Source organism: Condylura cristata, unplaced genomic scaffold (genome assembly GCF_000260355.1).
Source record: "Condylura cristata isolate star-nosed mole 26May11 unplaced genomic scaffold, ConCri1.0 scaffold00014, whole genome shotgun sequence".
NCBI lineage: Eukaryota > Metazoa > Chordata > Mammalia > Eulipotyphla > Talpidae > Condylura > Condylura cristata.
Genome location: NW_004567115.1, coordinates 35,594,411 through 35,621,363, shown reverse-complemented (window position 1 = coordinate 35,621,363; position 26,953 = coordinate 35,594,411). Strand labels below are relative to the sequence as shown.

Here is a 26,953-nt window from a genome sequence, read left to right as displayed (position 1 = left end):
AACGGGCGTCGGGTCGTGTCCCCTCCGGCGCAGGCTCCTCCGCGCCCCCCGCACCCCTAGCCGCGCTTGGTGCGGTCCGGGCGCACCGGTCACGCGGCGACGGGGGCGCGGCTTGCTCCCCGCTCTGGTGGTGCTTCTCGCGGCCTCTGCGGGCGTCCCTTGGAGCGGCTGGAACGATGTTGGGCCCGAGTCGCCTAACCTTCGTCCTCCTGGCCGCGGCCGTCACCTGTGCGGTGGCGCAGCACGCGCCGCCGGTGGGTGAGCTCGAGCCGGGGGGCGCGGGCCCTGTGGGCGCTGGGCGGATGGGGCCGGGGGCGGCAGGTGCGGAGGGGGGCGTGAGCCTCACCTGGTCCAGGGCTGTATCTTTGCCCGGGTCTGTGGCTTGATGGGCATAGGTGTGAGTGTGGGTGCAGAGCTGGCTGGCGAACCGCACCCTGGTCGATTCTGTACAAGCTGGAACAAGAAAACGTTTTTTAGCGACCGCCGAGTATCTGTAGAATAGTGGCTGTGCTTTAAACACCTTTAAACCTGAGTGATTGTACTTGTTCTACTAGTTCCTGCGCATCCTCAACTGCTAAGAGAAAAAGTTCCAACCGAGCAGTGTCTGTAACTCAGTTAAGCGGATTACTTGATGACTTTGACAGTCTCTGCCTGTGGCCAGGTGCTCGAAAAGTTGCAGCTCAGACTGCGGGGTGGGGGGGTGGGGTGGGGTGGAAAGGCTGAGCGTTTCCAGTTAGGGCGGTGGGAGCAGCCGAGGAAAGCCCCAGAGTGGCCGTCCCCCCCTTTCCCTACCTCCCGTCATGTGAACTTCTGTCCCGTGGCTCTTTACCCACAAGGAAGTCACAGAACCACACACTTGATAACAGGAGACTATGACAAACCAGACTTTTGCTTTTACAGAAGTAGATTAGGAGTGAGAAAATCTCTAACCAGAGGCTCAAGCAATTGTTTTCAAAGACATGTCTCTCGTGACAGCAAGACTTTCATAATTCCCTTCTTTAAAAGCAGTAACACTGCACCTTTCTTTGCCAACAAGTCAACGGAATAGGAACTGGGCTGTGCATATGAACTGGGATTAGATAAAGATGATCTTAAGTAGTTTGGGTAAGATATTGATTGTGGAAACAAGATATGTGTGTTCTTCCTTCTTTCACTCATCTAAGGAGAAAGACTTTAAAAGTAAAGTCATGGTGGGATGTTATTCGTCTAGGAAAAAACGACAGAATATTAAATCAAAAGCAGAGTGCAGTGCTGCTATGTATAGTGATTTTGGTAGAAGAAAAACACTATATTTGTGGATAAGGCCTGGAAGGTTATAAGAAAAAAATAGTTTGCTTTAGTGTGGCGAGGGAATGTATTTGTTTTAGAGTGGTTGGGAATATAAGAATTTTTTTTGAATGTATGACTTGTATATTTTCAGTGTTGGCCATTCAGCCAAAGACCACCAGCAAACACACCTGTAGTTGAAAGAGTGAATTAGGTGTGTTATGATGAGCGAGAGCACATGCAGGGGTTTCTGTAGGAACTCACAGTGAGAGGGTATTAGGAGTAAGCCATTTCACAATTTGGACTTTGGCTGTGTCAGAGGAGTCAGTGGTTTGCTTTTTCAGAAAGGCAATTTTATGGTTGGATAAAGAAGAAAGGTCATTTATTTGACCAGAGAAGGGGGTATCTATATTTTATGAATTGCATAGAACCTTTGTCTTTGTCTGTGCTTACACAAAATCATAAAAGTGCCCTGTTTGTTCTCATTTTTTCAAGTTTCATGATAACACAGGAACAGAAGTTGGCGCGGCTGTGTCCTCATCCTGTAACAATGTTGAGTTCTGACTGTAAAACTCAGTTATTTCAGATACCAGGAGATACCTTTTTCTCTTGCCCCCTCCTCCGTTCTCTGTACTATATTATTTGATATAAATTATTTTTGAAATTGCTTTTAAAATCAACAGTCCCTCCTTTAATTTTTTTTAAAAGATTTATTTATTCATTCATACAGAACTGGGGTACAGGCCAGAGATGTGAAGGGTCAGAGGATTCACCAGAGACAGAGTGGGAGCAGAACAGGCAGATCCACGAAGTACACTGCTGAAGGGAGCAGCAGGCAGGTCAGGAGAGGTCTGCGGCGCCATGTGGATCATCTGCCGGGCAGGCGGGAGCGAACTCATGCGGAAGTGGCTTAAGCTTCTCAGTGCTGTGCTTTAACCCGCTGCACCACCAGGGAGGGCCCCACTTCTTTAATTTAATAGTTTTTTTTTTTAGAATAGTGGTTATTAAAATTTAATCCAGCCACCAGTGTTAGTTTGAGAAAGCTGTTTTCCTAAGTCTTTAACAAAATAAGAAAAAATAAGGCATAAACTAAAAATAAGAATGTTACCTTGTATTTAAATTTTACAGAATTCCAATCTTTGTTGTTAAATATTGTTAAAATGGCCTTTTTATGGTGGGTTTTTGTCTTACCATCTCCACTTGGAAGAGTAAACACCTGTGTTGAGCCCCTTCTTAATCTTTTTTACTGATCTGGTAAATTCTGGGAGCCAGTGGCCAACAGGACCTTTGAAAACTCACATAAGCTAGTGCCTTCTGACAATAAGAAGCAGTTTTTCTCAATGGCTCATTAGATGATAAACTGTCTGTAGCCATAATGTAACACAAGACATTCAAAACCACTTTGATCAATATGAATAGTAAGGATTGGCTTTAAATTACAAAGAAGTCATTTAATTTGGAACATATATTGGTTAAGGTCTTCCAGAGTTATTTATCAATGATTCTGTTTTGAAGCCTGGCACAAGAGAAGTCTGGAGAGGGAGATGGAGGTGCAGTCTTCCTGGAGTCTCTAGAGCTTGTCAAGGCATTTGGAATTTATCCTAAAAAGAATGGGAAACCATTCAAGACTAGACAAAATACAATTTTCATTTTAAAAAGATGTTTGGATTGAAGGGGGTGCAAAGTTGGATATGAGGAGAGTAATTGGAGAGGTGTTAGGTGTTGGAAGCATAATATCTGAAGCCATGGGAGCAGGCAAATTCAACTACAAAGAGAATAGAAAAGAGAAGAAGACTAAGAAATTTACACAGATATGGGTAAGGTGGAGAAGAAACGGGTGAAAATAAAGCAGTAGTCAGAATGGGAGAGTGTGTTACAGAAGCTAGAGGAGAGAGTGGGACAGATGTTGAATGCTAATGACAGGTCAAATGTCCATTATGCTTGGCAACTGGAGGCCATTGCATGCATTGGCCAGGGCAGTGTGGGCAGCAGAAAACAGATTGCATGCAGTAGGCTGAGCAGTGATCACCAGGAAAGGAACCAGAGAGTAGGAGAGATGACTGCTCAGTAACGAATCGCTCAGATTCCTAAAATCTGTGATAATGACTCAGTGATAAATTGCCGAATGGGACTTACTTTTTTACATCAGCCTCTCATATGAGTAAAAAATTCTTCACATTAGCTATTGAATCAGCTTTTAGCAAGAATTTTCTCAAAGTTTCCACTCTTGCATAAACCCATCTGGCCTCGCACATGTTATTATATATCATCTGCTTTTCCTTAGTACTGCAAAGGCAGGAGCACACAGATACATAATCTCCTCACTCAGTCAACACAAAGTTTATGCTTACCATGTACTGGATTGGGAATGGTTAGTGAACAAAACAGAAAATCCCTACCCTCTTGAAGGCTTTATTTACATCCTTTTACCTAAATATCACAAAGCCAAAAAAAAAGAAATCATGAACTAATATCCATGCTCCTGGTGGTCATCTATGCAAAAACATGCCTTTTTTTTTTAAAGATTTATTTATTTATTCATACAGAATTGGGGTACAGGCCAGAGATGCGGAGGGTGAGAGGATTCACCAGAGACAGAGCTGGAAGCAGAACAGGCAGATTGAGGAGGTACACAGCTGAGGGGAGCAGCGGGTGGGTCAGGAGAGGTCTGCCACGCCATGTGGTCACCTCCGGGGCAGGCGGGGATTGAACTCATGCGGAAGTGGCTTTAGTTTCTCAGTGCAGTGCTTTAACCCGCTGCGCCACCAGGGAGGGCCAAAAAACATGCCTTTTAATTGATAGGTGTAGGTATGTTTTGTTGTATGCAAAGAACATACTAAGAAATAAATCATATTTAGAAAATAGTTGTTGGTGAAGTAAAGACTTTTAAAATAGTCTTAGTGAGTGTGGACAATACAAAGGTTAATTTCAAAGAGATTCAATTTCCTGTTAACCAACCAGAGCAATTAGAGAATTGCATTTTACTACTTCCTCTCAGTTTAGGAAGCAAAACAAGCCATTCGAAGTTGGTGGTGGGTGTTCCCCCCTGTGAGCTGCCTTCCAGTATTGCAAGCTTATTACATAATATCTCTACCTATCACCTGTGTTTCTTCTTTACCTGTCAACTATTTAAATCTTTACCTACCTTGGTAAGGTTGTTTTTTCTTAAAACCTTACATGTGGGCCCTCCCTGGTGGCTCAGCGGGTTAAAGCACAGCACTGAGAAGCTTAAGCCACTTCCGCATGAGTTTGATCCCCGCCTGCCCTGGAGGAGATCCACATGGTGTGGCAGACCTCTTCTGACCCGCCCGCCGCTCCCCTCAGCAGCTTGCTTCATCAATCTGCCTGTTCTGCTCCCTACTCAGTCACTGGTGAATCCTCTCACCACCTCTTCACCTCTGGCCTGTACCCCAGTTCTTTATACATAAATAAATAAATCTTTAAAAACAAAGAAAACCTTACATGTGGATAGTTAAATTTGGAGCTAGTAAGAAACTTTAAATCACAAATGACTTCATTATAATTCTATGTCAAGTCTCCACATAAATTGGGGAGCTGATTTGTCTGTAGAAGTCGCCTTTGAAGGTAGACTCTATTACCATGTATCTAACCTTGGTGTTAAAATGATTGCAATTTTTACATCATTTTTTTCCCTTTTTTAAAATTGTATGTTTTTTTTGTCTGTTTGTTTGTTTTACCTCATTCTTCATTTCCATACATTTCATGCTTTTCCACTCATGTTTGGTCCCCGAGAGCTCCCATCACCAGTTCACTCCTGCACCATCACTATAGTCCCTTGTGTTTTTCCCACCAGTTTTAAACCATTTTCTTTCCCCCCACCCCCAAAGAATGTCTCTGGATTATAGTTGGCCTGTTGCCCCTTGATTTTTATTTTTACTTTGTTATAATTAGTAAAATGACTTCAGTTTTTACCTGCTGAGCACTCTGGTCTCCTAACTGCTACCCTTTTTTTTCTTCCCAATTGTTGCATGGGTGTTTTTATTTGCCTGGTATTGTTGGGTCAAATGTACTTGCTAAGTCCTATGACTAAGTATATTTCAGCTCTCTAAAGAAACCGCCAAACTGGGCCCTCCCTGGTGGTGCAGTGGGTTAAAGCACAGCACTATGAAACTAAAGCCACTTCAGTATGAGTCTAATCCCCGCCCCGGAGCTGACCCCACATGGTGTAGCTGACCCCCCCTGACCCACCCACTGCTCCCCTCAGTAGTGTACTTCGTCAGTGGGCCTGCTCTCTCCACTCCATCTCTAGTGAATCCTCTCACTGCCCCTGCACCTGTGACCTGTACTCCAGTTCTGTATGTATAAATAAATAAAACTTTAAAAAAAAAGAAAGAAGGGCCCTCCCTGGTGGCGCAGCGGGTTAAAGCACTGCACTAAGAAGCTTAAGCCACTTCTGCATGAGTTCAATCCCTGCCTGCCCCAGAGGAGATCCACATGGCGCAGCAGACCTCTCCTGACCTGCCCGCTGCTCCCCTCAGCAGTGTACTTGGTTGATCTGCCTGTTCTGCTCCCCACTCTGTCCCTGGTGAATCCTCTCACCCTCCGCATCTCTGGCCTGTACCCCAGTTCTGTACAAATAAATAAATAAATAAATCTTTTAAAAAAAAAAAAAAGAAAGAAACCACCAACTACTTGCCAGAGTAGCTTACCTTTGTACATTCCCATTGGCAATATATTATACAAAACGTAGGGAATTTTTTCTCTATCCTTTTAGCATTTGATAGTGCTCCTATTTAATGTCTGTGTTCTAGATAGTGTGGAGGTAGCTAGTGGGTTGTGGTCTTGATTTGCGTTTCCCTGTGGCTAATAATGTAGCACTTCTTTTCATGTACATATTTGCCATCTGTAGCTCTTTCTTGGTGAAGTGTTTTTGCATGCGTATGGTAGCGGCTGCCTTTTAATATTTCTATCACAGTTACCTTTTACTCTTGTAGTTAGATTTCATGTAGATCTCGTATCTGTATTTCATGAGTTTTTTTAAGTGCTAACAGGATCACTATAGCAAAGTGTCTTATTTCATGACTAGATGGCTCTCCTACTTCTGGCAGCAGGTGGAATGCCACAAAGATTCGGCAACATTTTTAACTTCCCTTACAGTTGTCTAGTAGAAATATGTCTTGTAGTTTGATTTTTATATTGACTTTAGAACCCAGATCACGCAAAATTAATTATCAGGGAAAGATGCACTCATTGTTTTATTCACTTGCTGAGTGATTCTAGAGATCGTCAAAAGCCCTTAAGGAAGTGCAGATTCTTCCCTATTTGGAATTAAATTGAAGATTTGAGTTTATTGTTACATCTATGGGAAACTTTGTGACAGCAAAAGCAGCCTGGACCAGCGCTCTGACACCTGCTTCTGTCACCAAGTGTGGACACTTCTAACCCCCAAAAGGAACTGCCCCTGCATCCAGATCACAGCCCTCAAGTTCCTACTAGCTTAAAATTCAAGAGGGCAGGTAATGGAGTTGTGTGAATGAATTCACCTTCTAAACTAAAGTTGTGATATTTAGAATTTTATGGTGAATAAGTCGGAAGGAAATAAGAATTACATTTGTAAGATTAATAGTCTTTGTAAAATAATAGGATTGGGAAATTCACATCTGTAAATTAAGACTTTCTCAAGTAGACTGCTGCTTTTAGTTACCCATTTCTACATTATGAAGCAAAGATTAGTGAATTTTGAATGCCATTGCTGTGTGTTATTTTTAAATAATTTTCTATTGTGACCATTAAAAACACCTAAAAATAGGCCCTCCTTGGTGGCGCAGCGGGTTAAAGCACTGCACTAAGAAGCTTAAGCCACTTCTGCATGAGTTCGATTCCCGCCTGCCCCAGAGGAGATCCACATGGCATGGCAGACCTCTCCTGACCCGCCCGCTGCTCCCCTCAGCAATGCACTTCATCGATCTGCCTGTTCTGCTCCCCACTCTGTCTCTGGTGAAGCCTCTCACCCTCCGCATCTCTGGCCTGTACCCCAGATCTGTATGAATAAATAAATAAATCTTTCTTAAAAAAAAAAACACCTAAAAATAATATTAGAGAATCTCGCTATAAAAATCCTCTCTGGCACTGAAGAATATAAAATAGATCATATAGACTACAGGCAGAATAGAGTTCAGAGGCAACTCAGCCATCCAGACCCATTTTAGACATAGGACCCTCGGAATTCTAACAGTCTGTTAAGCCACTGAGTGTGTGCAGGTGAGTTATCACAGCAATAGGAAACTAATATAGCTAAGAGCTGCCAAATACTGATGTCCATCCATTAACATATGTTTTAATTGGCTCTGTGTGAGAGACTTTTAGTTAATTTAGTAGTAGAGGAGGAGTAGCAGAGGAGTGTCAACTGAAGTAATTTGGAGGAATCTGTTTTGAGGAAGAGACTCTTAAGAAGTTCCTAGCTCAGAGTAACAGCTACCTGGAGAATAAGAATAGTCAATGAGCGTGAAGGGGAGAATGCCAGACTAGTAAACAGAAAATAAAGCCCTTCTCAACCTCTGTGTATAGAACTGCATAGCTAGTATTATTGCTAGATAAAAAGCAAACTGTAGCTCTTCTCTCTCTCTCTCTCTTTTTTTTTTCTACACATATGTTCTATCTCAAAGGATTTTCCTCTAAAGAACCTGAATAGTCACAACAAGGCAGCTTGGATGGATGTTGGTACCTTGGAGCAGTAGTTGGCCAAATCCAGCCTGCTACCTGCTTTGGAAAGCTTGCAAGTTAAGACTGGTTTTTACACTTTTAAATGGTTGGGTGAGAAAAGCAAAAGAATAACATTTCACAACAGAAAGAAATGATGTGAAATTCCCATGTCCATAAGCAGAGTTGAGTTGGAACACAGCCATGCTTGTTTGCATATCGACTGTGTTAGCAGTACTGTTTATTTATTCCAGAAGAACCTGGAACTACATTCAAGACTTCCTGCTACTCAGTACACTTCAAGTCACAGTTAAGCTATTATATCTCATCAGCATGTTAAAAGTCATGCGTATCAATATACTATGTTATTTTAATCTTAAAAAAAATAATAGGCCCTCCCTGGTGGCGCAGCGGGTTAAAGCCCAGCACTGAGAATCTAAAGCCGCTTCCGCATGAGTTCGATTCCCGCCTGCCCGGGAGGAGACCACATGGCGTGGCAGACCTCTCCTGACCCGCCTGCTGCTCCCCTCAGCAGTGTACTTCGTTGATCTGCCTGTTCTGTTCCCCGCTCTGTCTCTGGTGAAGCCTCTCACTGCCCCTGAGCCTCTGGCCTGTACCCCAGTTCTGTATGCACAAATAAATAAATCTTTAAAAAATAATAATAATAATAATAACAGGGCCCTCTGTAGTGGTGCAGCGGGTTGGAGCGCAGCACTGCAAGCCAGCCACAGGCGTTTCAGTGTGAGTTCGATCCCAGACCCGGGAGCTGACCCACATGGCGCAGCAGACCTCTCCTTCTCTCCCCGCTGCTCCCCTCAATAGTGTACTTCGTCTATCTGCCTGTTCTGCTCCCTACTCTGTCTCTGGTGAATCCTCTCACTACCCCTGCACCTCTGGTCTGTACCCCAGCTTTTAAATAAATCTTTTTTTTTTTAATTACCGTATAAACCTATCGTGTCAAAACAAGAACAGAAAAGTAGATTTCAAATGTTGCAGTCTTTTAGCAAAGCGTAGTAAGGATTTTCTTGTTAACTGAGTTAGATAAGGAAGCATTGTGTGTTAGGCAATGACACTAGAGTTGTGCTAAAAGAACATAATGTACATTAAATAACTGAAGATTAAGTAGTCAACATAATATCTAGGTTATGGGTAAACTGATCATTCAAATAAAATTTATTGCAACTTTTCATTATAGCAGAATTTATTTACAGACTTTAAAAAATAAAATGAAACTTCAATCAGAGTAAGATTGAAACTAACTTATTTGTTAGCAAAGTACAGAAAGCCATTTACCAGTGGTGAGTTCATGAAGTCACATTGATAGCAACAGTGGAGGAGATGTGTCCTTAGAACATTTGTTTCACACCATTATCCTTTTCATGAGAACATTTGTCAGGCAGAACATGTTGTCTGGCATCAATAGCACTGTCGACTGAAGAACAAGGCAATTGACACCTAGATGTTTCCCTTGGCTCTTGTCCTTACAGTACAGATCAATTACTGCTATTTTATTAAAGCACCAGCACCTAACTTGAGACATTTGATGAGAAATTTGCATGAAGCAAATACAGGCAAGGATGTTTTCAAAGAAGTTGCAAATGTAATAGTTCAGTACCACCTACAGTGGATCTAGTATGCTGTGTAACAGTTGACAGTGATCAAAATAAGCGTGGAACAGAAAAAGGCTTAATTGGACAAATGTAAAAACTGTTGAAAATGCAAGGGGTTTAGTCAATTGGTAAGTACTGTATGGAAAACACTGTAATCTATTAAGTTATTGAACTAATATTATCAACTGTGAACTTCTTCTGCTCTTGTAGACTTAACCGTTTATGAGTTTTTATATGAAGTAGATGCTGATATCTTACTTTCCCAACCATCCAGTAACCTGTCAAACAACTTTTGAGCTCAGGGCCAAGACTAAAATTTTTCTAAACAAAAACTATCTCAACCACTGCTCATGAACGCGGAAAGGCTTTGAAAGTTGAATTACTTTATATGCTTCCTATATTACCAGAAGTTAAAACAAGATGTGAGATCTCCATTCCCAAGCAAATTTGGTGCAGATATATTTTCTGTGCTCAACCTGCATTCCTAGCAATTTCCTTTCCTACTGCACCTTCCTCATATTGTGGATTCATTATTGTGGAGACACACACCTTCATACTCAAAATTATTTGACTTTAACCACGTTGGGTCTCCAGAGGAAAGGAGATAAACATGCTTGCCATCTTAAACTAGTAATAAAAGAATCATAAATCTGTGTGAATTTTTTAAAGGTTTATTTATTTATGCATACAAGATCTGGGGTGTGGGCCAGAAGTGCAAGGGGTGAGAGAATTCACCAGAGACAGAGTAGGGAGCAGAACAGGCAGATATATTGAAATGCACTACTGAGGGGAGCAGTGGCCAAGACAGGAGAGGTCTGTGCGCCATGTGGGTCAGCTCCCTGGTCAGGGATTGAACTCATGTTGCAGTGGCTGCTGATAGTTTGATAGCACTGACTTTATCCTCTGTGCCACCAGAGAGACCCTATGTTAATGTTTTTAATTGGTCATGTTGAGAACTAATTCTTCTTCGCTTGAGTAGTTCTCCCTAAACCAGTCTCATCCGTTCATTGCCTTAGCAGTGACCTTAATGTTGAACCTCTCACGGCATAGAATCTGGTAATGAAGAGAGACACAAACACACACAATGCAGTGGCACAGATTTGGTAATGGAGTTATGTACACATGCTGTGGGAGTATGGTGTGGGGTGACTGTTCTCATGTGGTAAGTGATGAAGATTTCAAAAGAAAGAGTATATATCACATCCCATTAAGTAGTTTACTATTAAGTGATTAACCAACCTGTCTGACATTTTTCCATCTGCTTTTATCTATACTCAATCTACTTGCACTATGAAAGCCAAATTGGCACTAGTACAAATTGAGTCTAAAATCTGCTTGTTTGAGGTTTTAGAAGGTTTGTGACAGGAAAAGACTTGTAAGTATCTTTGAAATGGTCTAAAGGGGCAAATCATACTTGATTTTATCAGCACAGATTAACAATTACAACCTAGTTTGCCTATCTAATCTTTTTTTTTTTTTTTTTTTTTTTTTGGTATTTTAGTGGACAGAAGACTGCAGAAAATCAACCTATCCTCCTTCTGGACCAACGTGAGTAAACATCCTGTGTTCTAAACTCACTTTAACCCTTGTGGAGATTTTATCTATAAATGATCTCATAAAAATAACAATAAGTCATCTCTTCTACCCTGAGACAGTTTTTTTTCTCCTCAGACTTATGTCTTATGCATTTGGTTAAGATTCTAAACAAATATAAAAATATTCATAATGAAAATATCCCTTTCTATCAAAATCATAGCAGAATAAAGAATTTCTATTCTTCACTACTAAATTCTTCTACCACTAAGAACTTTTCCTGACAAATGGAGAGCTCACCTGTGATTTTTGTGGTAGATTAAACTACCAGGTTAATTGGAACAAAGAAGTGTAGAGTCACGTAGATGAAATATTTCTAAAATAAATCCTGGCTTTCTGTCAAAGCTATGGAGAATGAAGCATAAGGGACAAACCACTATCAGGTTTTAGTGTACTTTAATGTTAATATTTTCAGCGTAGCGTGGGGGCCTGTTAGAGTCCTTGGTAGCTAAATGGACCCACTAGAGAGACACAGGGGCTCAGCCACCTGGGGTACAGACCCTGGCAAGGAAGGAGAAGGTGTCGGCAATGGTAGTCATTGCTGTCCTGCTCTTCCCACTTGACGTTGAGGGGGCAGGAAGGCAGAGGACAATTTTAACCAGTAATACGAAGATAACACTTATGAGCTTTGTTACATGTGTCTAAATTATGTTTTCTGAATAGCCTCTGTCCCAGATTCAGTGAAACTGTAATAAACTGAGTTATTTTGATTTACTCACCTTCCTGCTGAAAGAGGCAAAAATTTGGCAGTAGCAGTAGTTGGCAGAGTAGGTGAAGGCAGTCGATTTCTGTTACCACACGCCCTGTCTCTAGTGACTGCTCTTCAAGTCTCCCGTCAGCTTGGCCCCTGTCTTCAGTGCCTGGGTGAGTACTGGGTGGGTGCATCTCTGGGCTGTTCTCATGGCCCCACTTCATTGACCATTTAGTGAGTAACTGCTACTTGTAAGGATTTTCTCCTACCTTATCTGTGTCTATGAGTTGATTGCCATGCAGACCTGTCCTGCTTGGACATTTAATAAGTTTTGCACCGTGCACACACATGCACAAAGAGCATTTTTCTTAAGGTTCTCTGTATGTATACACATACAAACACACACACACATATACATTATGCACATGTTTTGGCAGTGGTGTTTCTGTCAGACTCCTTCCTATCTTGCTAACCTGTTTCCTAGGCAGAAATCCTTAGCACCACTCTGTTTCCTTTCCTCGTCTGAACTTTAAGTGAATGTTGAGATCTGGGAAGGAATTGTGGTGTTCATGCCCCTTTGACTAACAAAAATATAGTTCTCCTATACTTTTCAGGCATCCTTTTCTATCAAGGGCATACATTAGCATGGGCAGCTGTGAGGGAGGAAAGAAACACCTGTTTATCCAGACTAACAAGTCACATCAGTGCTGGAGGTCAAGGACTGACAGACAGATCACCCCTTTATCCATCTGAACCCCATTAGCATTATTTTTTTACAGCTCACTGGTGCTTTGCATCTGCTCTCTTATTTATGTGTATTTGTGTTGTGTCACTTGGACACATTTGTCAGCCACCTGCGGAGCCAGGTGGTTTCATTCAATTAATATTGATTATAATGACCTTGCTACAGCAAACATTAAATCTCAAAAATAATGATGTCTATTGTTCATCGTAAGCTAGGAAAATACATGATAGTATATTACTGTTGATTTAATGCTGATACTCTTCAATATTTTCTGCATAATTCTTTTAAGTGTCACTACCTGCATAACGTAGGTGCTCTATTTCTCTAGGAAATTGAGGTGCAGCTGTTAATTTTTTTTTTCTGCATAGAAAAACTAGGGCAAAGGCCAGAGGTGTGGGGAAGAAAAGATTTACCAAAGACAGAGTGGGAAGTAGAACAGGCAGATCTACTGAAAGACACTGTTAAGGGGAACAGAGAGAGAGACAGGAGAGGTCTGCTGCACCGTGTGGGTCAGCTGCAGTGGCTGGCAATAGCTTGATAGCTCTGAGATGTTATGTTAGCCTGTGCCACCAAAGAGGACCCTCTTCTGGCACTTGTTAAGCTGAAACAGCCCCCGTCCTCTGGCCTACAGCCAGTTCTTACAGGCATAAATAAATAAAAAGAAAACTTAAAAAGAAGACTAAGCAAGATCATGTTCCTATTGCAACAGAGAAAATAGCAGTAGAGTTCATCCACCAGAAATATTGCCTGGCCCTGTTGATAAGGAGTGGATAGTGCTGTCTTCATAGCAGAGATGACTGTGTGTAAAAGAACAGGAAGCTGGGGGATGGTTTTGGTAGAACAGTGCTTGGGCTTGAACTCAACCCAGAAGGATGAGAAGAGAGGAAGTGTAGTAGGAAGAGTAGGTCACTGAGGAGCAAAGGTTCGTAAAGCCAGTCGGGAAAGGGAACACGTACGTTCTCCAGTTGGGTACCTTAGAGGGGTTCTCACTGAGGCCAAGAGTAGAGACATTGATTTGGCACCAGTGTTAGGTTGTCTAAACGAAAATTCTGAGACTGGGAAATCATTAGCAAAGTGTCTAGACTAAATCTGCCAAGATTTAGAAAGGAGGGAAAGGTAGGTATTTCTTATGGTGATATTCAGATTTTTATGTAGTTCTATCTCCGGAAGCAAAGTTAATACTTTAACATATCAGCAATTCATAGTAACGTTCTAGAATGTATTATTCTATTTTAAGATTTTTGAAACTCTTTTCAGTTGTGTGTGGAACATACTGAAGCATTGGGTGGGAAAGTACCCAGGGAGTATCCACTTTTACATTATTGTTAAACTATGTTTCTAACATCTCCATATAGACGTAAGTCTGTAACCCTCATAGCCCCATCAAAAATTTGCTTTCAACATTTCAAGATGATGCACCTCTCATTACAGGTATAGGGGTCCCGTTCGATGGTACACTATAAATCTTGACTTACCACCCTACAAAAGATGGCATGACCTGATGGTTGACAAGGCACCCGCGGTATGCTACGACTCTGCAGTCTTCTCTTCGGGACTTTACTGAGTACAGTTGCATTGTTAAAAGAGTGCTACATGAAACTGTACCCTAAGTATTTTAAGAATATGCTTTTGATACTTTCCTGTCATATATAATGATTGATAGCCTAGAAGAAGATGTCATCCCTCTATAACTTCATCCTCTGTTCAGGGTTTGGTTTTTTTTTTTTTTTTTGGCCTCTCAAGGTCATCTACCTTCATTTAAGTAGTTAAGAATCAAAGCCACCTTAAGAATAAAATTAGCCTGCTTGTGTTCATAACTAATTGAAATTATTTTCAAGTAGCACTATTTGATTTAGCTACATATGCACATGTTTAATGAAAACAGATACCAATCGTTGTTTTAAATTTCAGCACTATATTGTTATTTTTTTAATTTGTTTTTTAGCTAAAGGTAATAGTGAATTCCCTGAAGGATGTAGTAAATGCATTTGTGCCAAGTGGAAAAGTTATGCAGATAGTGGATCAAAAATTGGTAAGATATATTATTTCCCATAATAAATTTTGTTTGTTTATTGCATTAATATTCATTTACAATCTTACATAAACTTCAAGTATACAACTTTCTATTTTAATACCTGTATAAATCATACTGTAATTATCATCAAAGGTATGATCGACCTTATATGACCATGATAAATTTTAAACACACACATATACAGAGAATTAAGAAAGGGTTCTAGTATTCTGTAAAGGTATAATTGGGCAGTCTCTTCTAAGAAGCATGGACAGGTTTGCATTTATTCTAGACCACTGTCAGAACTTCAGAAGGACTTAAAATTCTGGGGCCTGGTAGTGCCACAATAACAAGGCGCAATATAGCTACATATTTTGCAGCTTTCTGCTCCTCAGTGTTTCTGAAAAGCTGCATTGTTTTATTTTACAGAGCAGTTAACACTTCCTACCCCTTGTAATACTTAGGTTTGCAAATTCCCTATTGAAAATTTGGGTGTTCTTCTTAAGTATATTTGCCTGAGTGATCTCAGGACACCCAGAGATTCTTTTAGATACGACCAAATGGCGTATTCAGCCCAACCCTGTATTCTATGGCACGCCTCAGGAGCTGTGACCACTGTAACTCATTTTATTGCTTGTGCATTCACCAAGCATTTTGTTTTCCTCCTAGTCATGTGCAAAGACTCCATTTCTTAGCCCCCTTTATTTTATTCTGGAAAATCTAGATCTCGCTTTGTGACCACTTGAGAAATCTCCCATCCTCTTTTCGTCTTTGCTGTTTAGTGCAGATCTTTTAGCCTTGGTAGAAATGGTATTTGTAATCAAATAATTTTTGTTGTGAGGGTTCTGTCTCTGCATCATAGGGTGTCTAGCAGAATCCCTGACCCTACCCACTGGGTACCATTGACATCCTTAAGTCATGACAACCAAAAATTTCTTTGACATTGCCAGAACTCCCCAGGGGAGTCGGGGTGGGGCACACTGCCTCTGGTTGAGAATCATTTTCCTAGAGGCAGAGGCAGGATGCTCTGGCTGTTTTATGCCTATAACACTTATACCTCTCAACCACCAAACCAGTTAGTTATCTCTCAGGTTCATGTTTTAAGAGCTGATCTTTATGTTCATACTCACCAGCTTCCCGCAGTAAAAATGTTGGCAGGGGCAACCCCAGTAACTCCTGTTCTGCATGTGTACACACAGGGCAGCATACAAAGAGTTTAGATGCCCATGTTTTGTGACAACTGTGGGTTGTTTAAGCATTCCATTTTAAGGCTGGATCACTTACATATTAGCTGTGTGCCCAACAAATTTCTTAACTTTTGAAACTTAGTTTTCTCATCGGAGAGAATCGACAGGTTTCATATGGTGGTTGTGAGTACTGAATGACATATTGCATGTGAAGCCCATACTGGCTGCAGTAAATGACCGATAAATATATAATAAGTCAGTGGAACTACTTCACTTGTGCAGTGCTTTGAACACCTACTTGGGAAAAACAGTATACTTAGTTAGGTAAATAGCATGTAAATAGCAAGTTGGTAAAAATGAGACTGGGGAATTTTAATCACATGATCTCACCAAGACATTGTAAGCTTAACTAGTGATCACATTGTGAGCAAATAATTGCTGTTGAGAATTAATGTCTGATGTCCACCATTGAGTTTGCTCATATGTTCATTCACTGGTAGCTCCAGAATACAGTGAATATGTGTTAGCCCAAAATCAGCCACTTCCTGTGAGTGAGGAGAATACAGATTTGCTGCCTTGAGGATAAGAAGGAGACAGTAATGAGGTGTAATGGCAGTGGCTGAAGGAGGCTTTCGAGTAGAGATAAGGTGTGTTTGTGATGGTCCTGTGTTGTGAGTCATGTTAGATTATCAGCTGGATTTATTGCAATTTCTTATCTCTCTACAGGAGAAAAACAATTCGAAGTTTGGGAAAGCAATAGTAGTCATAAATCACTGCTTAATATCTGAGAACAGATAAGCTTAAGGAAACAAAAACAAGATTTAGAAAATTAGAACCCCAATATTATTACATAGAATCTTTTAGAACTATCATGATGTAATTTTTTTTAATGTATAAGCTTTGAAAACATGGTAACCTAATGTTACTGTAATTAAAATAAGAAATGATTTTTTTTAAAGATTTATTTATTTATTCATACAGAACTAGGTTACAGGCCAGAGGTGCAGGGTCAGTGAGAGGATTCACCGGAGACAGTAGGGAGCAGAACAGTCAAATCAATGAAGTGCTCTGCTGAGGGGAGCAGTGGGTGACACAGGAGGTCTGCTGAGCTATGTAGATCACCTCCCAGGCTGGGGATCGAACCTGCACTGAGGTGGCTGTAGCCAGCTTGCAGTGCTGTGTCCTAACTGGTTGTGCCACCAGGCAGGGCCAGAAATGATTTTTTTAAAAAAGATTATAAGATAAAAAGTTTGTCACCTGTTATGGCAGCAGTATCTAAAATGGGTTATAGGTAAAGAACCATATCTCAAAGCAACCCAAATGGTCATTAATTTATGTTTCAGCCTGGCATGCTTGGCCACTTTCCTGGACCCTTTGAGGAAGAAATGAAGGGGATTGCAGCTGTTACTGGCATTCCTTTAGGTAAAGTTCACAAATTCAGCTGTTTACAAATTCAGTCAAGTACTTCAAAAGTCTTCTGTTGCAAAATGATATAAATTTAGTAAGTGCACAAAAATTTGCAGCTCCTAGAATTTTAAAAGTATTTATATGCATGTAATTACAACTGGGATTGAGAAAGAATTCCAGCAATCCAGAATGCTCCCTGATTGCTTCCCTGGATAACTCCTAGTCATACTTCCCCGCAGATTAGTTTCACCTATTCCTGAACGTTTTATGAATAGAACTGAAAAGTATGAAATGTGTCGGTTTTCTTATACTTGTCATTATAGCATACTGTTGTATGAATAGGATATATTGGGGTTGTTCCCAGATAGAATAAAACATTCTTATATATGTCATCATATTTAGTTATTGATGTCTTTTAAATTTATTTTTGAATTTTCACCTTCCATGTTATAGCATTTAATGAGAAAGACCTGTCAACCATCAAGAAATTTTATTTTTAAACTAACAAAGCAATACACTTGTTATAAGTAGCTAGTAATGCCTAGGTTTTACAAGAGAGATGATAAAGCATTTCTGAAAATCAGTAGTATTTATTAACAAACATTGCTAGATTTTTCCCCCCATTGGTTTGCTTCTTTTAAAACCTTTCTTTAAAAAGAGTAGTCATCTACCTGGAAAAATCAATTCCTCTATCATGTAAAGAACATGTAAATACCACATATAAATACCTCAAGAAAAAATGAATTGGAATGATTCATAGTAAAAGAAAGTAAGTGTGGTATTTCACCACAGTGGAAGTCAAATGGAAATGAAATGAACATTAGATCCTGGTGGGAGAAAATGTGAGACTTAGTATGTTAAGGTAAAGACCTAGTTAAAGGCAGAAATTGTGGGTTGTATATTTTCAAGTTAAATGCTAGGTGGAATTATTAATAGTTTTGGGAAAAATACTCAGTAATTAGAATGCTGATGTTATTAATCATTCCTCTATTGCTTTTCTCACCTTAGAAATATTAATCACATTCTAAAGTCTGGAAAAGTGCATTTTCAGCATAAACCATGAGTCAGATATAATAGGTTATCATATTTGAGACTCCCAAAGGAAACAAAAACACAGCACATTGATGAGAAATGTGGACATTATGTCATAATCCAATTATAGTCCCAGATGTTCAGCTTACCTGTGGGGGAACAAATTTTATCTTGAGCCTACAGAGACCACAGACTGGTAAGTCACCACCACCCAGCCAGCTCTTCAGGCCCGGCAGGCTGCAGGCCACTTTTATGTATCAAAGGAAAATGTACATAGGGGTTGTAGTTAAGCTTTTTTGTTGAAAAATAACTTTTCAATACTGTCATGGCTCTATATATTGACCAGAACTTTTCCTGTCTTTTCTCATAGGAGAGATTATTTCATTCAATATTTTCTATGAATTTTTTACCATTTGTACTTCAATAATAACAGAAGACAAAAAAGGTAAATGGGTGCTGAGGGAGGATGGGTCATGCAAAGTACAGAGTGAAGGAGAAGTGTAATAAACAGGAGTAGCCTTGGTATAGATCTATGTTGTTGATGTTGTTTCTGTATGTTGATACAGTGTCACAGATCTTGGGAAGTTTTTGAAAGTAAATTGAAAACCATTTTAAGACCACTCTAAAGCCTGGTAAAGTTGAAATCAGGTGTTTCAAGCTCCCTGCCTACTCAGCTTCAAGTTAGGCATCATCCTCAAACACTTCATACCCCAGACTTGCATCAAAAGCCAGGACCAGCCTCCCATCATTTCCAGCCCAATGACCCTGTCTGGCATCACCTGATGTCCCCATGTTTTTCATGATAATTGCCCAGAACACCAGGAACACAGTGGTGTGCCCTGATTCGCTGTTGTCCTTCACCTGTACTTCGGTATAAAGGCTGCCTCTACCTAGCCTTTGAGGTGTCCAGCTGGAGGGACAGAAGGGAAGCTGTGGCTAAGTCATATTAGCCAGGGCTAAGGTAGCATGCCCAGTAGAGCCTTCACAGTGGACCACTGGTGCTTTTTGGATATTCTGATCTTACCTGAAACCCTGTGCTCTCAGGTATTGAGAAGCTTCTGACTGATGTGACAGGGACTATTGGTGATCTCATTAAAGTCATCTATATAGATGACTTTACATATCAGGATAATGCTTAATCCATATGTTGGATTGAAATATTATGATAGCAGTTAAGCGAAATTGATTTCAAATTGTTCATATACTGTCAACTTTTACACATCTCTCCTGCTTTCTTTCCATTAGGTCATCTACTGCATGGGCGAAACATGGATTTTGGAGTATTTCTTGGGTAATTAAGTAACGTGGTATCAGCAGCCACTGAGAAAAACAGATAGTGTTACACTGATGAAAAGAAGCTCCATGTCTTGTCCAAAATGCGACCAGAAGTGAAGACATTGGGTTCCTGGTTTAGAGACAAGTTGGACACTCATGTTGAGTTATTTGCACATCTGAGTTGCACCCAATGAGCAGGGACTGGAGCATGCACACCTCGGTCATTGCTGCTAAGAAAGAGTAGCATCCTATTTCATGTGTCATCTTCACCTCTCTGAAAAAGTGTAACAGGAATTAGCAACCTAAATTTGAGTCTAGGATTTGTTATTTACAGGCAGTTATATGGGAGAATTAAGTTAACTTCTCTGAGCCTCAGTTTGGCATGCAAAATGGAGGGGTAAACAATCTATATTGTAAAGTTCTCCGTAGAACTTTAAAGTTCTCCTTAGAGCTTCAAGGGGAGAGCAGAGGGGAGATGGCTGAAAACGGGAGAGAAGAGCACGGGGCACTTGAGTGAAGTATCATAGGTGCTGTGGTGCCAGGAGAACTACAAGACCACACCAGAGGGGAGAAATCAGATAGTAACCAAAAATCAGCCAAAATGTAAAGAAAGGAATAGTAATCTTTAAAAAAAAACAAAAAAAACCTGATGCTAGGGGTAGGTCGCTAAGGCACATGGTATAACACCAACCATCTTCATGTTCTTCGTTATGATCATTGTTCCTAAAGTCACTGAAATGTGTCTTTCATAGGTGGAATATAAATAATCATTCCTGGGTTGTAACTGAAGAACTCAAACCTTTAACAGTGAACTTGGACTTCCAAAGAAACAATAAAACTGTCTTCAAGGCTTCAAGCTTTGCTGGCTATGTGGGCATGTTAACAGGATTCAAACCAGTAAGAAATCTGTTGTTACCGAATTTTGCAGGTAGCTTTTGCTGTCCTGCTTTTGTTGTGTCCTGCTTTTGCTCTCTGTGAAGGGTGGAGCCCAAGGAAACAAGCAGCTAAAAGGAATATGAAACCCCAGTTCACCCCTCTGTACTTTTTGTCTCCTTCATAGGTATGAGCTTGCATGATAGAGAAGAGTAGGAAGGAAATGAAGGTTTCTGATCCTGTTCTGGGGAAAAGGCATGTGGCTGGGTGTTGAGGGCTCAGAGTGGGGATCTGGGACTGGTCCTAGTTCTGCCACTGAGGCCGGTGAGGCATCGACGCCCTGTGCTCCAGTTTCCTTGTCAGACAAGGGTAACTGACCCTGTCCCCTCTAGTCACTTCACACACTTGATGTGAAAATACTTTGACTGTCTAAATACTCTGTTCTCATAACTGTTATTGTTGCAGTTTCAGTTTTTCTTTAGTCCCTGTTACTTAGTTCAGGCCTTGAGCAAGCTCTGTAATATGCAGTGGGAGGACGTCAAACAGGATGGTGGAAATTTCTAACTTTAGTATTTGTCTTATTCTCAGGGTCTGTTTAGTCTTACACTAAATGAACGTTTCAGCCCAAATGGTGGTTATATGGGTAAGTGGCAAGTTCTTAAGGGAAAGGGGGTCCGCAGATATTTGAGGAGAGGGCTGGCCTGTGCCTTCCAGTTGTATTAACAGTCTTAACCTTTTGTATGTCCTGTGACTGAGTTTGATCTCTTCCAGGTGTCCTGGAATGGATTTTGGGAAAGAAAGATGCCATGTGGATAGGGTTTATCACTAGAACTGTTCTGGAAAATAGCACAAGGTAATGTTTTCAGTTGCTTCATTATCAAGTGTAATACTGTATTTTTTTTTAAAAGATTTGTTTGCATACAGAACTGGGGTACAGAGTTGCAGGGGTGGTAAGAGGCTTCACCTGAGACAGAGTGGGGAGCAGAACAGACAAACTGATGAAGTGCACTGCTGAGGGGAGCAGCGGGCTGGTCAGGAGAGGTCTGCCACTCCATGTGGGTCACCTCCAGGGCAGGGATCAAACTCATGCTGAAGTGGCTTTAGCTTAGTGCTGTGCTTTAACCTACTGAGCCACCAGGGAGGGCCGTGATACTGTATTTTTAATTCATTTTTTAAAAGATTTATTTATTTATGCACATAAGAGCTGGAGTATAAACCAGAGGTGGGGTTGGGGGAATGCTGAGAGGTGTCACTAGAGACAGAGTGGGGAGCAGAACAGACAAGTCTACTGAAAAACACCAGTGAGGGGAGCAGTGGAGGAGACAGGAGAGTCTCTGTGCCATGTGGGTCAGCTCCCGGGCCGGGGATCGAACTCAAGCTGTAGAGGCTGCTGATAGCATCATAGGGCTGAGCCTTAATCCCTTGCACCACTAGGGAGGCCACTATTTCAGTTGAAATAGACTGATATATATTAGTACCAGGTATACAATATAATAATTCATATATCGTGAAATACTTATCATTATAATAAGTATAGGTAACATCTGTCACCACACAACTACAAATTTATTACTCTGATTCTGAGAACCTTACACTTGACTCTCTTAGCAACTTAGAAATGTTCAATCCGCTGTTACAAACTGCGGGCTCCGTGTGCACATCACATCCCCATGGCCAACACACTGTCAGTTTGTACCTGTTGCCCATGTCCTTCGCCCAAGTTGCTCCTTCCTTTATCCCCCTCCGATATCCTCTGTATCTCTGAACTTGGTGGAGGTTTTTGTTTTCTGTCTTTAGTTACCAAATGTGAGATCATTGTCTATTGTCTTTCTCTAATTTATTTCACTTAGTATAATGCTCTCACAATCCATCCATGGCAAGATTTCATTCTTCTTTTATGACTGAAAATTACTCCATTATGTGTATGTGTCTGTGTCTGTGTGTTTATAGTGAGGAAATGAACACAACGCATTTGCTCTATGAGTCACCCATTGATGGACACTTAGGTTGTCTCCATATCTTAGCTACTGTAAATACCGCTGTACTGACCATGGTTGTGCAGCTATCTTTCCATATTAATGTCATTGGTTTGGGTTTGTTTGTTTGTTTGGATAATTACCCAGAAGTGTAACTGGAGAATCATATGGTAGTTCCATTTTTAATTTTGCAGACTGCTATTGTTATTTTTTATACCCATTTCCATAATAGCTGCACCCTTTTATATTCCCATCCCTAGTGCACCAGGATTTGCTTTTCTCCACATTCTCCCCAACACTTATTGTCTCCTGTTATTTTAATAATGCTTGTTTGAAGGTGTCAGCTGATCATCTCATCGTGCCCTTGGTTTGCATTTCCATGATGTTTATAGATGTTGAGCACTTTGATGAGATGATTTTGACCCTTCATTTTGTTAATGTAGTGTAATCACAATGATAGACTTGCCGATATTAAACCATCTTGACAGGGTTGATGGGGGTAGCAATCCTTACATCATTATCCATTAAATGTGGCACAGTTTATTTTGATTTCTCGTATTAAAAGATAAAAGTAATTCCAAGCTTATCATCCATCAAAGAAATAGTTCAAAATTTTTCAGAGGAATAATTGAAACTCATGGACTTATTCCCTTTGTGTGCATGTATGTGTGTGATTATAACAAGGAAATGAATTTACTGGAAAAGTACTGGAGGCCCTCCCTGGTGGCACAGCTGGTTAAAGCACAGCACTAAGAAGCTAAAGCCACTTCAGCATGAGTTCTATCCCCACCCTGGAGGTGACCCACATAGCACAGCAGACCTCTCTTGACCCGCCTGCTGCTCCCCTCAGCAGTATACTTTATTGATCTGTCCTGCTCCCCACTCTGTCTCTGGTGAAGCCTCTCACTGCCCCTACACCTCTGGCTTGCACCCTAGTTCTGTATGCATAAATAAATAAATCTTTAAAAAAGAAAAAAAGTACTGGAGATTTTTTTCCACTATGAAGGATGTCTATCAATTTTCCTTGGTGTATAAAAAGCACCAAAGAAAAATTGCACAAAAAAAATCTTCATTCAAGTCTTAAAACCTATTAACCTAGAAGTTATAATCTGCTCTGCTACAGAAATTTTATGATAGCAATACTGCTTTTAGCTAACACTGTATCAAATGACCTTGAATAAATGGATAAATAAATTCTATTTATTTCCCTTTAGTTTCTGCAACTAGAAAATGTCCACTCCTGACCAATTAAAAACATCTTTTTTTAATGTTTCTATGTAGTTATGAAGAAGCCAAGAATATACTGACAAAGACCAAGATATTGGCCCCAGCATACTTCATCCTGGGAGGCAACAAGTCTGGGGAAGGCTGTGTGATTACGCGGGGCAGGAAAACAGCGCTGGATGTGTATGAGTAAGTGGACACTGAGTAGCACGTGACCCGAGCACAGGCTTAGAGCTTACAAAGCCCCTCTCTTTGTATCTAGACTCAACCCCCAAAAGGGCAGATGGTACGTGGTACAGACTAATTACGACCGTTGGAAAAATCCCTTCTTCCTCGATGATCGCAGGACACCTACAAAAATGTGCCTCAACCGGACAACGCAACAGGTACATCCCCAGTGTCGCTGCAGACAAAGCTGGTGACCATGAGATGATCTAGGTCTGGTGTTTTCTTTGACCTTCCAGGAGTTTATAAATCTCACCCGGTACCTTTGAACAGTCACCACTAAGGTTTTGTTTTCTTTAGTTTTCAATTTAAAGAGGTGAGTTTGCCATACTTCTTCAATTCCAGTGCTGGGATTCCACCCTGATGGGGAATGAGACAGAGGCAAGAACTAGCGAGCAGAGGAGGAGACAGAGGATGTGTTCTGTTAGCACCACTACCACTGTTTCCAACAGGGACCCCAGGACAGTTCTTTTTAGGGGTGTTGGGAGAGGTTGATTGAAAAGTGTCTTGGTTTCTCATGACATATTTATGTAGCTAAAACTGCTGTGTTTGTAACTTTTTTGTTTTAGAATATCTCACTTGCAGCCATTTATGATGTCCTGTCAACAAAACCTGTCCTCAACAAGGTATTTTAATTTTATGTGTAGTTGCTAATTTTAGAGAAAGAATTTGGTCCTGTGCTTATATGCTGTTTGTAGTCATGACCTGGAAGAATGGTTTTATTAAACTTCGCTGTTTCCATTTTTTATTATTAGTTAATTACTTATTAGTTATTTGCATCATTATTTTTACAATACTTTTTATCTTATATATAAGTGCATGTTAGTGGCTAATATTCAGTTACTCCATAAAGCAATTTCACAAGTATACAAATGCTGTGCTAGAGTCAGGGTATCTTGAAACTGACAACACCCTTCAAGTGGGGATAACTTTTCTTTCAGCTGACGGTGTTTACAACCTTGATGGATGTTACCAAAGGTCAATTTGAAACGTACCTGCGTGATTGCCCAGACCCTTGCATAGGCTGGTGAGCTCTCCGAGGCTTCAGTGAGCTCTCGGAAGCGCAGGCTGGGAGCTCCAGCTAAGCCAACAGCAGCGTGCGTGCAGCCATCTGATTCCGAATCAGAATCAGGACAGATTGTCGTTGAGGCATGAGCGTGTCCTTCTCATTGTGTTTACAGCTCACATGCTATTTTTGCCATATCAGCTGCTGGTTCTTATTTACAGATAATTTCTTTAAGTGCCGTACAGCAGTCGTTGAGAATTTGCTGAGTTTCATTTCACTTTGACATTTGGGGGTGGGGGTGGGCAATTAAACTACTGTGGGACCCACCTCCATGTAATAAAACGAGGTTCTCTGTGGGTGTTGAATTGAGTGCATCTGTGTGAGTAATAAAGTAAATGGTCCGCATTAATCAGTTTTTCACATTTATCTACATGATTGTATGTTTTTCTATATAAGTCTTTTCTTACTGGTTCTGACTGCGATTAAAATTAATAGACCAATGTCTTTGTGTTTGTAGCAGCGATATAATTTCACTAACTTTGATTGGGGGAGATGAGACAGACATTCAACTGTGTATTTCTCTTACTGGACAATTGAGGGGCCTTGACTATAAAGAGAAGTACTTTTTGGGTAGTCTTTTATGTAGAGAATTGAAATGTTTCCTTTTTTATAATTACTCTACCTCTTAGAAACCCCAGGAAGTGGTTAACTTCAAAGATTGAGCCCCAGGTTCTGTGAGTGAATGGTAAATAAGCAGGGCAAAGATTTGTGGAAAATGGGAAGTAAGCCTCCATTTTTTAAAATTCTGAATATCATTAATAAATACATTTTTGTCAGTCTGATAAATGTGTTTTTTTAACTAGAGTTATTAAAAATGTTATCAGAAATCTGTCTATTAATGAAAAGTGCTAATAGAATTTGTTCACCCTTCAAACTTTACTGTGAAATGTATGCGAATTGGACAAGACTGTATCCACTTCATTTCTATATAATGTCACTTGTATTCAATACATTCAATAAACAATCATTGGCAGTAGTCAGACCGCTGTCACGTATGCTGATTGATGTGTAACTATCTGTCAGTCTGAGGGTGGCCGTCATTACAGAGAAATCCAAATAATGTCCAGATTAAATGACAAGGGTTAAGGAAGTGGGTCATTCAACTCATGACTAAATGTGCTAGCCTTATGTGACTAAGCCCTTCACCTCTTGACTCAGCGGCATCAGCTCTGTGTGCAAACCTCCAAAAGCGGCTTTCCCCACCAAGACAGAAGGTGCTTCGACAAAATTACAGTGACACCAGTTTGAGCTTAGTGAAACAAGAGGAATATGGGAGGATTTGTGTTAAAATAGGACTTAATTTGTTAAAAAAAAAAAAAGATAACATTGCTTTGGACTTTTGGATTTTTGTCCCTCCTGCAAAAATGAAATGAGGTGAACATCTTTTTCTTAAGTTCAGCCTTTGCTATACATAAGAGGTGAGATGCTAGTTGATTAATTACTCCGTTAAATCAAGACATTTAGAAGAAATGACAGCTGGTGTTAAATTTTAGGTATTGTCTAGAGTCTTAAAGTGACAGTTTACAAAATCGGATAGATAGATAATTTAACACTATTGGGGGGAAATGTGGGGAGAAGGGCTGAAGGGCATGATGGACTTTGGTGGAAGGAAGACTTGAGGTATCTCATTGGTGAGTGTGTTCTAGGAACACAAGGCTATCTGAATCATTTAGGGTATTGTGTACCAATGTTAGCGTAATAAAAACAGCATAATGAAGAAAATAGGAACAAAAGATAAAAATGGTAGTCATTAAAAAACTATAGAACATAAAAATGTTCTTTGAGATAGTCTAAGTCATCTTAGAATTACGTCTGACAAAGTGGACAGCTAGCTCATGCTTCCAGAATAGCCTGTCAGTTACAAATGAACTATTTTTATACATGGGAAACATCTGGATAATACATATGTATATCTTGCATAACCGCCTCATAGTAAATGTGTTTAATTTTGAAAATAACACCTGATTTCAATGCCAACCCTATTTGAATTTGAGGAAAACATAATTCAAGTTATGCTCAACAATAATCTAGTGGACTAAACAGATTCAGCTCTCCCCACATATAGATAAGATAATGAAGCTAGGTTGATAGCTTACTTCAAAATATTAA

At 40.4% G+C, this 26,953-nt stretch overlaps 1 protein-coding gene across 1 annotated transcript; it reads left to right on the top strand.

Moving 5' to 3' along the window:
• On the top strand, positions 1–25,821 carry ASAH1 (N-acylsphingosine amidohydrolase (acid ceramidase) 1). The gene is made up of 14 exons (XM_004682354.2): positions 1–254; positions 11,038–11,084; positions 13,997–14,087; positions 14,511–14,597; positions 17,110–17,188; positions 18,576–18,650; positions 19,451–19,496; positions 20,233–20,377; positions 20,942–20,996; positions 21,125–21,206; positions 23,611–23,742; positions 23,816–23,939; positions 24,348–24,404; positions 24,720–25,821. The coding sequence occupies exons 1-14, from the start codon at positions 177–179 to the stop codon at positions 24,807–24,809; spliced, it is 1,188 nt and encodes a 395-aa protein (XP_004682411.1). The 5' UTR covers positions 1–176; the 3' UTR covers positions 24,810–25,821.
• Positions 25,822–26,953: the final 1,132 nt, after the last annotated feature.

Excerpts from the sequence above, each read along its gene's own strand:
- ASAH1 (XM_004682354.2), top strand. The coding sequence starts at position 177 with ATGTTGGGCCCGAGTCGCCTAACCTTCGTCCTCCTGGCCGCGGCCGTC. Across the intron at positions 255-11,037 it reads TGGCGCAGCACGCGCCGCCG|TGGACAGAAGACTGCAGAAA; the intron begins GTGGGTGAGCTC and ends TTGGTATTTTAG. Across the intron at positions 17,189-18,575 it reads TGTTACTGGCATTCCTTTAG|GAGAGATTATTTCATTCAAT; the intron begins GTAAAGTTCACA and ends CTTTTCTCATAG.